The sequence below is a fragment of the Dama dama genome, chromosome 4 (assembly GCF_033118175.1).
Source record: "Dama dama isolate Ldn47 chromosome 4, ASM3311817v1, whole genome shotgun sequence".
NCBI lineage: Eukaryota > Metazoa > Chordata > Mammalia > Artiodactyla > Cervidae > Dama > Dama dama.
This window is the reverse complement of record NC_083684.1, coordinates 47,779,838-47,794,189: the sequence shown is the minus strand read 5'-3', so window position 1 is coordinate 47,794,189 and position 14,352 is coordinate 47,779,838. Positions and strand designations below refer to the sequence as shown.

The following is a 14,352-nucleotide window of genomic DNA, read 5'->3' as shown; positions in this document are numbered from 1 at the left end:
ATTGTTTTGAAAGTGACTCACAATGTATCCAAACTCGAACTTGTCATTCCTTGCCTTACTGACTCCTGTATAATAAAGAACTTGGTTGCCCTTTGTCCCTGTTCCTGGGGGCAGCCAATGAACCCTTGAACTTCCCTGGGACAAGAGTATCTTTGTTATTCACGGTGGGCTCCTTGGCCCACATCTGATAGCTTGTGTTAACAAGCGACTCAGGGGGCACCCCTAGACAGTTTTCGCTAAGGAGATGATTCACGATGGGAGTTGGTCAAGCCAGAAAGTCCAGCCATATCATCAGAGGGTTGGGGCACTGAGCCAGCAGATATCAGACCAACATCTGGGGAGTGAAGAGGGGCTGGAGATTGAGTTCGACTTTGTGGTCAATTATTTAATTAATAATGCATACATAATAAAACCTCAGTAAAAACTCTCAACACCAGAGCTCAGGTAAGTTTTGCCGGCTGGCGATACTCTCCACCTTGCTGCCCGCTAACATGACCGTCGGGAGAAGGCAGTGGCGCCCCACCCCAGTCCTCGTGCCTGGAAAATCCCCTGGACAGAGGAGCCTGGTAGGCTGCAGTCCGTGGGGTCGCAAGGAGTCGGACACGACTGAGCGACTTCACTTTCATGCATTGGAGAAGGAAATGGCAACCCACTCCAGTGATCTTGCCTGGGGAATCCCAGGGACGGCGGAGCCTGGTGGGCTGCCGTCTATGGGGTCGCACAGAGTCGGACACGGCTGAAGCGACTTAGCAGCAGCAGCGGCAACGTGACAGTCATGTCCTGACTCTGGGAGATGGGACAATGGAGACTCTGAGTGTGGGGTCCTCCCAGGCCAGCCGGATGTGCCTCTCCCTTGGGTTGGTTCTGATGCGTATCCTGGTTCTATAATAAAACTGTAATGATAAGTATAGAGCTTCCCTGAGTTCTGTGTCATTTGAGTGAATGTATGGCCTGTTGGTCAGAAGTGAGAGTAGCTGGGGGACCCCCAAAGTTGTGACTGGTGTCTGAAGTGAGGGGCTGTTTTGGGGAGGACTGTGCCATCAGCCTTGAAGAGTGGCTTAACTCCAGGTAGCTGGCCAGATGTTACTGTCCCCTCCAGACCTTCTCTCTCATGGGGCTCATGATCACAGTGAATGAAGATCCACCCATCTATCCTTCTGCTAATAGGGGAAAGGTCATCACTGATGATTCTTCCTCCTCAATCGTCCTCCACACAAACGATCAATCATGACATCCTTCTGACTCTGTCTCTGTCCATTTCTCTCCAATTCCTGCCCAGCCTACAAAGCCCTACATGACCTGGCCTTCTCCTCAGGCTTCTTGATGAGGGGGTATATTAGTAAGGCCACTTATCAGCCTTATAATTAAAATCAGCCACTTATAATTAAAGAACTAAACTTACATTTTAAAATTACATCATCTCTTTCACCTGGTACCTTGCTATACAGCTCCTAGCATTTAATTTTGGCTTTATGCCCACAAAGGGGAAATTCCCTGCTTTATTCAAAATACTTGTGTTAAATAAGTTTTAAATTTCTTATCTCTAGGGAATCTATTTACAGGTACTCCATTTTAAAAACAGAAAGGTGGGTAAAATTTTTCTTGACAAGAAAAACTACCAAGTGTCGTTGAAGGATAAGAATTATTATTCTTTGGTACCATGATCATTTGTAAAAAGATATATACATAGATACTTGCTATACCTATAAAGTAATGTGACAGGTTTAAAAAAATAAACATATGAGACATTATTCATAAAAATAAAACTTGTCATTCAAAGTAGTCTCCTTTGGAGACTCATTCCAATAACAGAACTGAAGCTCCAAATATTCTGGAAAACACTGGACAGTCTTTATATTCTGCATAGATGCTTTTGAATATTCTCACAGACAATAAACTTTGCTTGTGAAAGTCAATTTTACCTTCATAACCAACTAGTCATTAGAAGTCATGGTGGGAAATAAGGTCAAAGATCATGACATTTTTGGATGAAAAGCAAGTTATATTTGGATGAAAAACACTGGCAACGTGTAAGTTTCCTTTTAAGTGATATACTTGCTCTGAACCAAAGCCAAATTGAAGGATGTACAGAAATGTTTAGAGAGAGAGAAAGACAACAAGAAAACTGGTGTTTAAAGAATCACAGACCCTCCTGAAAAATCTGATGACATTTATAGCTTCCTGCAATCTTTTGCATGTACTTTTAGAAAGGTATACCACATCAAGGTCATCTATGGAGCCAGATTAAAACTCTTTGGTTTAGAACAGTTGCTTTGGCTTTCTTTCTCCCCCCCCACCCCCCCCCCTTTTTTTTTTACTATACCCAACAGAAAAAAATTATACTGTAACCCGTTTTGTATATACATATATATAGTTAAAATAAAAGTTTCACAAATAATTACCAACCTTACTATGTGACCATATTCTCTTGTATCTGATTTCATTAAGAAAAGTGTTACTCATGACCTACTACACCAATTTCACAATCTACAGTTGAAAAATACTGGTTTAGAGTAACTGATACATAACTGGAATAAGCTAACGAAAATGGAAAACTCATTTGACTATACAACTTCTGATGTTATTTTAAATTAACAAAAATCATTTTACTCTGCATCCAAGCACAAGAGCCTGAATTCTTTATGGCAAAATGAAACTATCTTGGTCATACATTTAAATGGCTAACTAACTACTGGAGACATTGATGGGTAAATCATACTATGTTCATACCTTAATATTAGAAAACCACAAATCATTCTCATGTAAAGTGGCCAAGTAGACAGACGTAAGAAGCCCAATGCATAGGGCAACAGTTCCGCCAATTGTAAATGACAGAATCTTCCATAATCTTCTATTGGTACAACCTTATAGAAAAAATAAAACAGATGAACAACCAAATCAGTAAAGGATTTAGCAGTTAATAGTTCTATTTCAGACTGTCAAGCCTGCTAAGTTCCAGCTGCCTGTCATTAGAGTTTTCCCTGTCCCCAGCAGACAGTTAGGGGCTCCTTTCTGTGTTTCCACAGATCTTTCTTTCTATACTTTTATTATAGCTTTTCCCACCACTGTATCTAACTGTTCATTTGTCCATTTTGCCAACTAGAATGTGAACTTTGTGAAGACAAGCACACTATCTTATTCACCTTAAAACCTAGGACCCATGTTTGACTTAGTTTAGCTACTAAGTTTCTTAAATGGAAGAATAAATGTGTTATAGTTAAAATATAAACAGTCTTTTAGACGATCTACTTAAAATGTATGGTTTATTCATTAAAAGCTACCCCAAAATTTGATTAAAATTTTAAAATCCATAGAAAAAAATCCATCATTCTAAAGTTAAAGGGCGTATAAATGAGGAAACATATTTTTATAGTACATATAAGAAAGGTTAAGTATTCTTAATATAGTATTCAGTTCAGTTCAGTCAATGTCGTATACTTTCAAGGTAATAGAACAATGAATATTCCAGTAGGAAATTGATTAAGGATGTGAATAGGCAATGCACAAAAGAAAAAATGGCCAATAAAATTAATAGAAAAAAAAAGTATTAAAGAAATGGAAATCAAAACAAAGAGCTATAACTTTACAATACTGGATAATTTGATAGCTTAAAAATGTTTAGTATTCTGTTTTGGTATGTACACACACACAAAAGAAAGACATTTTAAAAACAATGCTGGTGTTAGAATAAATTGATACCGTTCTGCAATGCGACATGGCAATAGGCAATAAAAGCCACTGACATGCGTACCCTATTTGACCAATAATTCTAAATCTAGGCATACACCCTAAATAAACAGTTTTAAACAAAACATTTGGCCACAAGGATATTTATCACAGTTCAGCTTGCATAGGTAAAAGGTTAAAAGTCATCTAAATATTAAATAAGAAATTAAAGAAATTATGCTATAGTTACACAGTGACTACACACTGACAAAATTTTAAAAATACACTGACTGATGTATGTTCATATATATCATAATAAGAAAAAGACAGCAAGTTACACAACAGCATGTAGGATCTCAATTTTGCAAAACCACATCTGAATGCTTGTAGGTATATATGTAGAGGAAACAACATGCAGATTGCGAGATAATCAAAGGGCCATAAGCGGCAATCTCAGGATGAGTGGGTTTCAGGGAATATCTGTTCCTTCCTTTTTGCTTGTTTTTTCCTGACATAAATACTGCTTTGGTAGAATTAACAATTCTCAAAGCTATGTTTTAATTTAATGTTAGGGAAACTAAAATGGAGGAAATCTTGTTCAGGTTTCAGAAGCAGGAGAGCAGGTCTCTGACCTGCTTCTGACCTTCCTGGCCACTGCCTGGATTCTGTGCCTGCCTGCAAGTACAGAAGGTCAGGTGGCACTTTAGATAAGAACGGGAGTGCGTCCTGAATTGGGGCCCTGGAGGTCTGGCCAGTCCCCCAGGGTCTAAGAAGTCTTGTGACTCACAAGGTGAAACAAACATCATTATAAAAGTTAAAGAAAAACCAGAGCTGCATTTGTGTGTGCAAACTGATGATGATATCAGTTTGTGGCCTGGGATTATAAATGAAAGTGAAAAGTCAAAGTGAAAGTGAAAGTCGCTCAGTTGTGTCCGACTCTTTGTGACCCCAAGGACTGTATAATCCATGGAATTCTCCAGGCCAGAACATTGGAATGGGTAGCCTTTCCCTTCTCCAGGGGATCTTCCCAACCCAGGGATCGAACCCAGGACTCCAGCATTGCAGGTAGATTCTTTACCAGCTGAGCCACCAGGGAAGGCCAAGAATACTGGAGTGGATAGCCTATCCCTTCTCCAGGGGATCGTCCCAACTCAGGAATCGAACCGGGGTCTCCTGCATTGCAGGCGGATTCTCTGCCAACTGAGCTATGAGGGAAGCCCCGGAATTTTAAGTGGGAGTCCTCCAAACTGCAATCTCAAATCTTGCCTGTTGGGTGGACACACCACCCAGGATCCTTCCCCAACTGAGAGTCCAGATTTGCTATTAAGGAGGGACTGCCCAGCACTGTTTAAGTCTGGATGCTGGTCAGCCCAATTTGGTGATGTAGGTGCTGTTACTTTTCTCTATTGTTTCCATTTATCTTCTTTTAATGATTGTATATTGAAATTAAGTCAAATAATCCTCTATTAAATGCTGAAATTGTTTATTGTGTGTGACAAGTGTTTTCTTTTGTTGACGAATCCTTCCAACCTAAAATGAAAGTAAAACTTTTGGCAAAAATTTAAAAGGACAAACGTGAACTTGTATTTTGTATAAGATCTTCAGAGAGTACTCTGCATTATCTCAACTTGCTAACAGCCGAGTGGCATGACTGCTCAACACAGATTGTTTACTTTATGAAACTGCTCCCCCAAATTACTTTACTAGCTCTAGCTGCAGTCGACATAAACTCAGTCATATCCAAAATGGCTGACAGACATGGACTTTTTCATGACTACTTTTAAAAATCCTGACATGCTTAGTCTAAGAAAGCAACTCAGGAAGCAAAAGGTTGGCAATTAATGCCATTTGATGCATGGCTTAGCAGAAGTCTTCAACATTGTATAAACAATTTACCAAATTCTGACCACTTCCCTCCCCACCCCCCAAAAGGCAAAGAAAAAATATTCAGGAATTTGACTGAAAATAAAAAAATGTTTTGATTCATCTTTCAATACTTTATTAAAGAATTGAGAAACTCACCCAAGGTAAGGCTGTCTACTGTGAGCAGCATAAACAAACCAGAAAAATAGGAACTAGACTAAAATCTAAACAGTGGGGAAAAGTAGTACCCTGAAAGTCAAAAGATCAGGTTGGCATAATCATACTGAACAGACACCTGAGAAGCAAAGAATTCTAAGCTTAACTGTAAAATGATTGCAATCAAATCATCTGTAGAAGCCTCAGGGTAGTAGAACAAGTTTCTTCAACTATTAGGTCTCTCCAAATTTTGTTCCTGTCGGAGAGTGATTACTTCAATATGCAGACAAAAAAAAAAAAAAAACAATCCAAAATGCTGCTTTAATTTAAATCACATACTAGATGGCAATTTATCTTCCAACTTCACATTTTCTTCTTGTGCCGTGTAATCCTCAGAAATTTCTGCGGTTTGTATTCCTTTTCTTTGCCTGATGGATATCATGGTGTCAAAGACTCACATGCATTGTTCTTCCAACCACTCCTACAAACAACACAGAAGTTAGGCACCAGCCATGTGTGAGTACCCTCTCTAGCAAATACACCCTAGTGCTCATCTGTGTTTTAGAGACTTTACCTGAGCCATTTTCCCATGCTTACCATGCCCTCCCATTTTCCCATCCAAACCTTAACTAGCATTCAAAGCTACTCTCAAGACACAACACAAATATTTCTTTAACACAACCACATTTATAAAGCGCCTGTTCTATGGCAGGCACTGCCAAGAGTTAGGAACATAGGTGAGCATCACAGACAAACCCCTGCCCTTCTTCCAGGAAGCCTTCTTTTCCTGGGATGCACCAACCCCTACTGATCCTTCCCCTTCCAGAGTTACAGCAGTCATTATGCAATTTGTCACATAATTAGGTAGATTCCTATCATTTTCTATAGTACCATACCATGGAAATGGTACTAAGTAGAATCTGTTGATTGTTGATAGCCTGATTTTGAAGAACTGAAATACTGTTTTGTCTCAGGTATCTGGATTTTGATACCTGTGTTCCTTCAAACAATCCACTCTGGGAAGCTTTAGGAATATGTCTGGGCGGTGATGACAGCGGGGGTGTGCCAATCAGGGCAGCTGCTCCGCCAGGGAGCAACGGTGGGAGTGCCAGCAGGGAGCAGGAGCCTGGTTTGGAAGCAGCAAGTGGGAGGCGGGGGAGGGCTGGCAGTGAGTAAGCTGGCTACCGTCCCCCAGAACATCTTGCGTCACTCCTCCGACGAATGAACAGCCTTAACTAATTATTTATCAACTATGACCGGCCGCCGGACATGATTGTTGGGGCAGTTTATTAATTCCTAAAAGTAAACAAGTTGCTCTATTGAAAAGAACACATCATCCAACATTATGCAATTCATTCATTCATTCATTGAAACAAGCAAAAAAACCTGAGAGGCAAAGCAGACTTCGAGGCAAACACGGAAAATGGAGAATCTGGAGCAACGAGACAGAAAAGGAGTGTCGGCAAAGTCGTACCTCCAGAGATGAGCTTATCCCCAAGTTACCTCATCCTAGAGTCATGCTCAGAAAGAGGCTCTGAGCGGAGTTGTAAAAAAAATCCCACAACTGATACACTGTAACATGTTAGGACATGCGGCAACAAACATTTAAGTGTCAACTATGTGATAATTGCATGAACCCATGGTACAAAAGTTTCCCCACCAAATTACAAGCTACGCTATCTTAATGTTTGAAAAGGGAAATGACAGCGTTGCTTTTTTCCTCCATTGCTTAGGAGGACCAGCGCGTACTGGGCATCCGGGGCGCTGCAAGGCACGTTGTTCAGCTCACCTCCGCACCCCAACCCTACGGCACCGGCGGTCCCCGCCGGCCGCCGAGGGGCCGGAGAAGTTCAGTAACTCGCCCGGACTCACCCAGAAGTAGCTTGGCCGCCGAGGCCGGAGACCACCCGGGCCCTCCCTCCGCCCGCGTGGCCAAAGCGAGAAGTCGCCCGAGAAGGCGCCCCGCCCTCGGCAAACTTGCTCTCTCCAGAGTTGCTGCCCCCGGCCCCGCACGTCGGGTGGACAGGGGGCGACCAGTCCCAAATCGGGTGCCCCAAGACGCCACGAGGGGCGGGGCCGCGCCCCCAGACTGCGCGACGGAGCGGGGCGGCCAGTGGGCTTTCGCTCTTTGCTGCTGACCCGGCCGAATACCACCAGGCAAAGGCGCAGCACCACCCACCCGCCCGCCGGACAGTCCCGAACCGCCGAAGCCTGGCGCCCAAGCGTCGGTTCGCGTTGCCCACGGCCCGACACGCAACCACAAACCTGCAGCTTCAGCCGTCCTCGCGCGCGGCTCGGGACCAGGAAGGAAGGCTGCGGGCCGGCCGGGGGCGCCGAGGGTCGCGGGTGCGGGGCCTCACCAGGCCTGCAACGCGCCAGGGGTACGGCCTGGACCCCGCAGCCGCGGAGCCTTGTGCAGCACCCTGGAAATGGGGGCCTGGGGGGCGTCTGCCGCCCCGGGGAGGGGGCGCGCCGGGGAGGCCGGGCCACTGCGGCCGCGCCCATAGGTCCCGGGAGCCGTCCGTCAGCGCGGGCCACCGCCCTCTCCGGGGACGCCCCGCCCCGTCTCGTGCGGCTCCGGCCGGAAGGAAGCAGCGCACTTCCGGTCTCCAGAACGTCCCAGCCTGGGGGTGCAGCTACCTCCGGGGCACCCGGGACCTCGGGAAGGGGACTGGACTTGTGCTGCAGACCGCAGGGCCGGAGGCCACCTTCGGCCACGCAGACGCCCGCCACCCCCGGACCAGAGCGAGGGGTGGGGTTTGGGCAAAAAGGGTGGTCTCAGGTCGGACCGCGGAACCGTGGCACCTCTTCGTCCCCCAGGGGGAAGGTGGGCGGGCAGCAGGAAACTGTTCTTTTCGCCGGCGCCCTCTTGTCACCTTTGCTGGTCGATCCGGAGGGGCCGGTAAGGGTCCGACGAACGGAAGCACTCCGACCACTCGGACTTCTCCCAGCTTCCTGGGTGGCAGGGCCTGGCGCGCCCCTTCCCCGGTCTTGGCAAACTCCCCAGGCCCCAGCTGTCGCTGATCTGTGTTTGGAAGTCTTTTACCGACTGCCAGTGAGAGTACCTACAGAGATAATTTTCTATCTCCATAGATGCCCTTTTGGGGGGTGCGGCGGGCAGTATCTTCTTCCCAACTTTGTCTTCTAGAAAACAGTATGTTCCTCTGTCTTCTTACTCTCTTGTGTTACTCGTCTCCAAACGGGTGCCAGCCGTTTGGAGGGCTTTTACTGTTCTGTCTACGTAAATATCTTTCTTAATCACACTGCGATGAACAGTAAAGCCTTTTGTCAGCAGATTCTCAGAGCACATGTTAATTCATTTTTGTTAAGGAATGGTCCTCTGGGTCCTCCACCTGTGAAAAGGCTGCCCATCTGCTTAATTCCAGGAATTACTTCAGCCAGGTGCCTTTCCTAGTTACCCCTGTTTGATGTTTTTCTCCTCCTTTGTGTGTCTGTTGCTATTAATAACAAACACATTCTGTGAGTATGGATTGAGGTAACTGCTGGGTTGTTTTAATAAACCTAAATGTCAGCTGTTTTTTCAGGTGGTATTTGTCCTATTTCAACATGATTGTTGGTGTCTTTACTTCATGGTGTGGACCTGAGAACAGGGACTGTGTATTTATAATCCGCCTTTTTCACCTTAAGATGCAGTAGTAAAATACATTTGTGTGCTTAATAAATACATATGTGAGTTGATTCCTCATTAAATAGGATTCCCCCCTTCTTTCTTATATAGGGTTTTTTCTTATTAATAAATTTTCATGAGTCTGTTGTGAAACATGTATCTTTTGAGTAAAGGAAATACTGTTTGTTAGCAGCTGCTTGTTTTAAATATGAAATGGTTTTACTAAACCAGATAAAGCTTTGAGAGAAATAGTCACCCACTGCACAGAGTAAGTCTTGGTATTAAATAAGTTAATTAAGAAGGAATTCTTAATTCCGATACAGCATTTGTGGCTGTGGGGGTGATGGGTAATGAGTGGTAGACCTTATCCCCCACTGAGCTCTGGGCATGGACTGTGACCGCAGAGGTGAGCACTTCTTGTTTGTATTATGTTTTGAAGCACAGTGGACTTTGGCTTTTCCTTTGTTGGGGTCAGCAACAGTTAAGTTGTGCTGAAACAGGTCAAGTCAAAAAGTATGGTCTGGAAACCTGCGTCATCATGGGGAGCTTGTTGGAAATTATGAGATTCTCTCCACGCCTATTGAATCATAATCTGTAGGGGTCAGGGACTGAGAATCTGAAGGAAGTTCTCCATGTGAGTCTGTGTTCAGCAAAGTTTGAGACCCATAGCAGGACCTTGCTATTCAAAATGTGATCTGTGGACCAGCAGTGTTGGCATTACCTAGGACCTTAGAAATGCTGGATCTCCAGCTCTCCCCAAGACCTATTGAGTCAAAAACCTGCATTTTAATATAATCCTCAAGTTACTTGTATGTACGTCACACTGAGAAGCACTGCACCAGAAGTCATTCATACTGTTCACATCTTTCCCATAAAAGCATCTTGCCTTGGACCAATGGGGAGAGAGCTCTACTCCACTGGCTTTTTTCTCATGCACAATGTTTGTTCATGTTTGTTCAGTTTTTAAGTTGTTTGGCTTAGTAGTGTGAACACTCTGGACCACTCCTGTTTTCTGTGGCAATAGACTCTCCTGGTATTCCTTCTTTGTCTTGTTCAGTCTGTTAGGTCATGTCCGACTTTTTGCAACCCCATGGACTGCAGCAAGCCAGGGTTCCCTGTCCTTCAGGGTCTCCCAGAGTTCGCTCAAACTCATGTCCATAGAGTCGGTGATACCGTCCAACCGTCTCATCCTCTGTCGCCCCCTTCTTCTGCCCTCAATCTTTTCCACCATCAGGGACTTTTCCAATGAGTTGGATATTCATATCAGGTGGCCAAAGTATTAGAGCTTCAACTTCAGCATCAGTCCTTCCAATGAATACTCAGGGTTGATTTCTGGCATCCCGTCTCTACATATTTCTGGCATTCCTTTTCAGTCTTTTGTAAGCTCCTTTTCCTCTGGCTCTTGTCTCCAGTTTCCAGTGATATTGTGACTCATGAGTTTTTATGTCAAGGCATAGCTCCTTACCTCCAGGTCCCATATGTTCAGTGTCTGTTGGAAATTTCCACGTGTACAAAGCACTTCAAGCTCACCTTGTTAAAGATTAAACTTTTCCTAATCCCCAAAACTACTTTTCCTCCCATGTGCCCCCATGTACCTAACTGCCGGTAACCTGGGAACCAAACTTTATTCCTCCCTGTTGTGTAACCCAAATACCTAGTCAAATACTGAGTCCCATTGGATTTATTCCTAAACATCTCAGAACTTGCCCAACTTTTCTCCCTCTTTATAGCCAGTACTGTAACCCAAGGTACCATCTTTCTGTCTGGATCATTTCAATAGCCTGCTGACAGAGTGCTTTGCCTCTGGTTCCTGGTCCCTGGCTTTGTCCACTCAATCCACTCTCCATATAATAACCAAACTGATCTTACTAAGATACAAATCTTTTGGTGGCTTACTGGCTTTCTATAAAAATCAAGCTCCTTAACAAGTTTCTAAGTACTGTCATGAATCAGGCTCCATTTACCTCTCCAGCCTCATCTCTACTTCCTGTTCATAAATTTCCAAGTTTTTATAAGTGGTCTCCTTGCCTGACTTAACTACTATTCAGCCTTTAAATTTCAGCTTAAATGATCCTTGCTGCTTGGTATTTATATACTCCCCTCTCACTGAATACAGCTGTTGTGTGTGATGCATAGGAAGTGGTGGAAGTGACACTGTGGGACTTCTGAGGCCAGGTCATAAAAGACATCCCAGTTTTAGCTTAGCATCTCTGGGACTGTTCAATATAGGGCCACCAGCCCCTGTGTTAAGCAGACATTCAAACAGCCTGAAGTGAAAGCCTCATGGGCAGCACCTGGCCTCTGGCCAACAACCAGCCTGCCATGTGAGCGAGCCCCCTCAGAGCAGGAGCGGCTGGGTCCAGGTCCTCCGTGCCACCCCCAAATATCTGATGATGAGAACAGTAAATGTTTATTTTTGATATAGCTGAAGCGATTTGGGGGTAGTTTTGTTACACCATGATGGCTAATCAATACAGTAGTCATCCTCCATATGGATATATTATCCTTTATATCATATGGATGTATTTATCATTATTTAATATTTCCCTGTAATTTGACATTTACATGGTTTCTAGCTCTATCCTATTACAAGTAATGCTATAGAGAATATCCTTTTATGATTTTTTTAGGATATATTTCTAGAATTATAATTGCTAGAACTCATATTTTAAAATAGGAAGAACATTGGTAAACTACATTCCAAAAAGGTTAAAACTTCTGTTACTTTACACTTGCACCAGTGTATGTTATGGTGCTTATTTCTCCATGTCCTTGCCAACAATGGCTGTTTTTCATCTTTGCCAATCTTAGGTGACAAATGATACATCATTTTAGATGTATTGGTGAGGTGGAGATAGTTATATCAGGAGATTATTTGTATTGCTTTTTTCTGTGATTTATCTTTCATGTTCTTCAACGAATCATTGATATAATCTTTATATCCCAGGGTTATTTGTAGATTGTGGATATTAATTCTTTGTCATTAACATGCAGATATTCTCTCAAGTGTTGTGTACTTCATACTGTGTGTTTATTATGCACTGATTTTCCATTATGTTGTCAAGTCTATCCAATTCCTTTTACAGCTCCTGGGTTTTTTGACCATGCTTAGGAAAACTTACCATCCCAAGATTGTAAAATTTTTAAAATACTTTTTACTAGTTTTAAAATTATTGCATCCTTTTAATATGAGGAGTGATAGACATCTGATAGTTTTTTAAATTGGAGAATCACTTGTTTCACCTCATTCTTACTGATTTGAATTATCTGTATTACATACTAATTCTTCTATGTATATGGCCTATGTGTAAACTCGTGTTTAAATGAGTCTAAAAAAGAACTAGTGTGCAACAGTTCTATATAGTAATATTATTATCATTTTACAATAGGTCCTTGCAAGGAGATCAAACCAGTCAATCCTAAAGGAAGTTAGTCCTGAATATTCATTGGAAGGACTGATGGCTGAAGCTCAAACTCCAATCCTTTGACCACCTGATGCAAAGAACTGACTCAGTGGAAAAGACCCTGATGCTGGGAAAGATTGAAGGCAGGAGGAGAAGGGGATGACAGAGGATGAGGTGGTTGGATGGCATCATTGACTCAATGGACCTGAGTTTGAGCAAGCTCGGGGAGTTGGTGATGGACAGGGAAGCCTGGAGTGCTGCAGTCCATAGGGTTGCAAAGAGTCAGACATGATTGAGTGACTGAACTGAACTTGCTGATTATCTGTTTTAAATATAGTAGTGTGTACATGTCAACCCCAAACTCCTTATCTATCCTCCCCTCCACATTTCACCCCTCATAACCATAAATTCATTTTCTAAGTCTGTGAGTCTGTTTTGTAAATAAGATCATTTGTAACATTAAAAAAAATAACTGTATATAAGTGATATCATATGATATTTGTCTGTCTCTGTCTGATTTATTCACTTAATATGATAATCTCCAGGTCCATCCATGTTGTGAAAAATGGCATTGTTTCATTCTTTTTACTAGCCGAGTAATATGCCATTACATGCAGATACCACATCTTTATTCACTCATCTGTCAACGGACATTTAGGTTGCCTCCATGTCTTGGCTATTGAGGATAGTGCTGCAGTGAACATTGGAGTGCATGTATCCTTTTGAATCATGTTTTCCTCCAGATACATGCCCAGGAGTGGGATTGCTGGATCATATGGTAGCTCTATTGGCAGGTTCAGTCAAACAGTTCAGTCACTCAGTTGTTTCTGACTCTTTGCGACCCCATGGACTGCAGCATACCAGGCTTCCCTGTCCATCACCAACTCCCAGAGCCTACTCAAAACTCAAGTCCATCACATCGGTGATGCCATCCAACCATCTCATCCTGTGTCATCCCCTGCTCCTCCTGCCTTCAATCTTTCCCAGCATCAGGGTCTTTTCCAGTGAGTCAGTTCTTTGCATCAGGTGGCCAAAGTATTGGAGTTTCAGCTTCAGCATCAGTCTTTCCAATGAATATTCAGGACTGATTTCCTTTAGAATGGACTGGCTGGATCTGCTTGCAGTCCAAGGGACTCTCAAGAGTCTTCTCCAACACCACAGTTCAAAAGCATCGATTCTGCAGTGCTCAGCTTTCTTTATAGGCCAACTCACATCCATACGTGACTACTGGGAAAACCATAGCTTTGACTAGACGGAACTTCGTTGGTAAAGCAATGTCTCTGCTTTTTAATATGCTGTCTATGCTGACATAGGATTAATTTCCAAAATATACAAGCAGCTCATACAACTGAATTCCAGAAAAACAAACAACCCAATCAAAAAGTGGGAAAAAGACTTCAACAGACATTTCTCCAAAGAAGACATACAGATGGCTAACAAACACATGAAAAGATGCTCAACATCACTCATTATTAGAGAAATGCAAGTCAAAACTACAATGAGATATCACCTTACACTGGTCAGAATGGCCATCGTCAAAAAGTCTGCAAATAATAAATGCTGGAGAGGGTGTGGAGAAAAGGGAACGCTCTTGCACTGTTGATGGGAATGTAAATTGATAACAGCCACTATGGA

General features: G+C 43.2%; 1 protein-coding gene across 5 annotated transcripts in view; it reads right to left on the bottom strand.

Annotated features, from left to right (window-relative positions):
• DPY19L3 (dpy-19 like C-mannosyltransferase 3) overlaps positions 1-8,149 on the bottom strand; it is a 76,121-nt gene extending 67,972 nt beyond the window's left edge. For 2 of the 5 annotated variants that reach the window (XM_061138928.1, XM_061138926.1), the window contains exons 1-3: positions 7,951-8,148; positions 6,025-6,166; positions 2,731-2,864 (exon numbers count right to left, since the gene is read on the bottom strand). In XM_061138928.1, the coding sequence (XP_060994911.1) occupies positions 2,731-2,864; positions 6,025-6,127 (237 nt within the window). In that variant the 5' untranslated portion in view covers positions 6,128-6,166; positions 7,951-8,148. Of the gene's footprint in view, positions 1-2,730; positions 2,865-5,688; positions 6,167-7,557; positions 7,873-7,950 lie in introns of those variants that run through there. The other 3 variants (XM_061138930.1, XM_061138927.1, XM_061138929.1) reach the window with 3 other exon arrangements.
• Between the last annotated feature and the right edge of the window lie 6,203 nt (positions 8,150-14,352).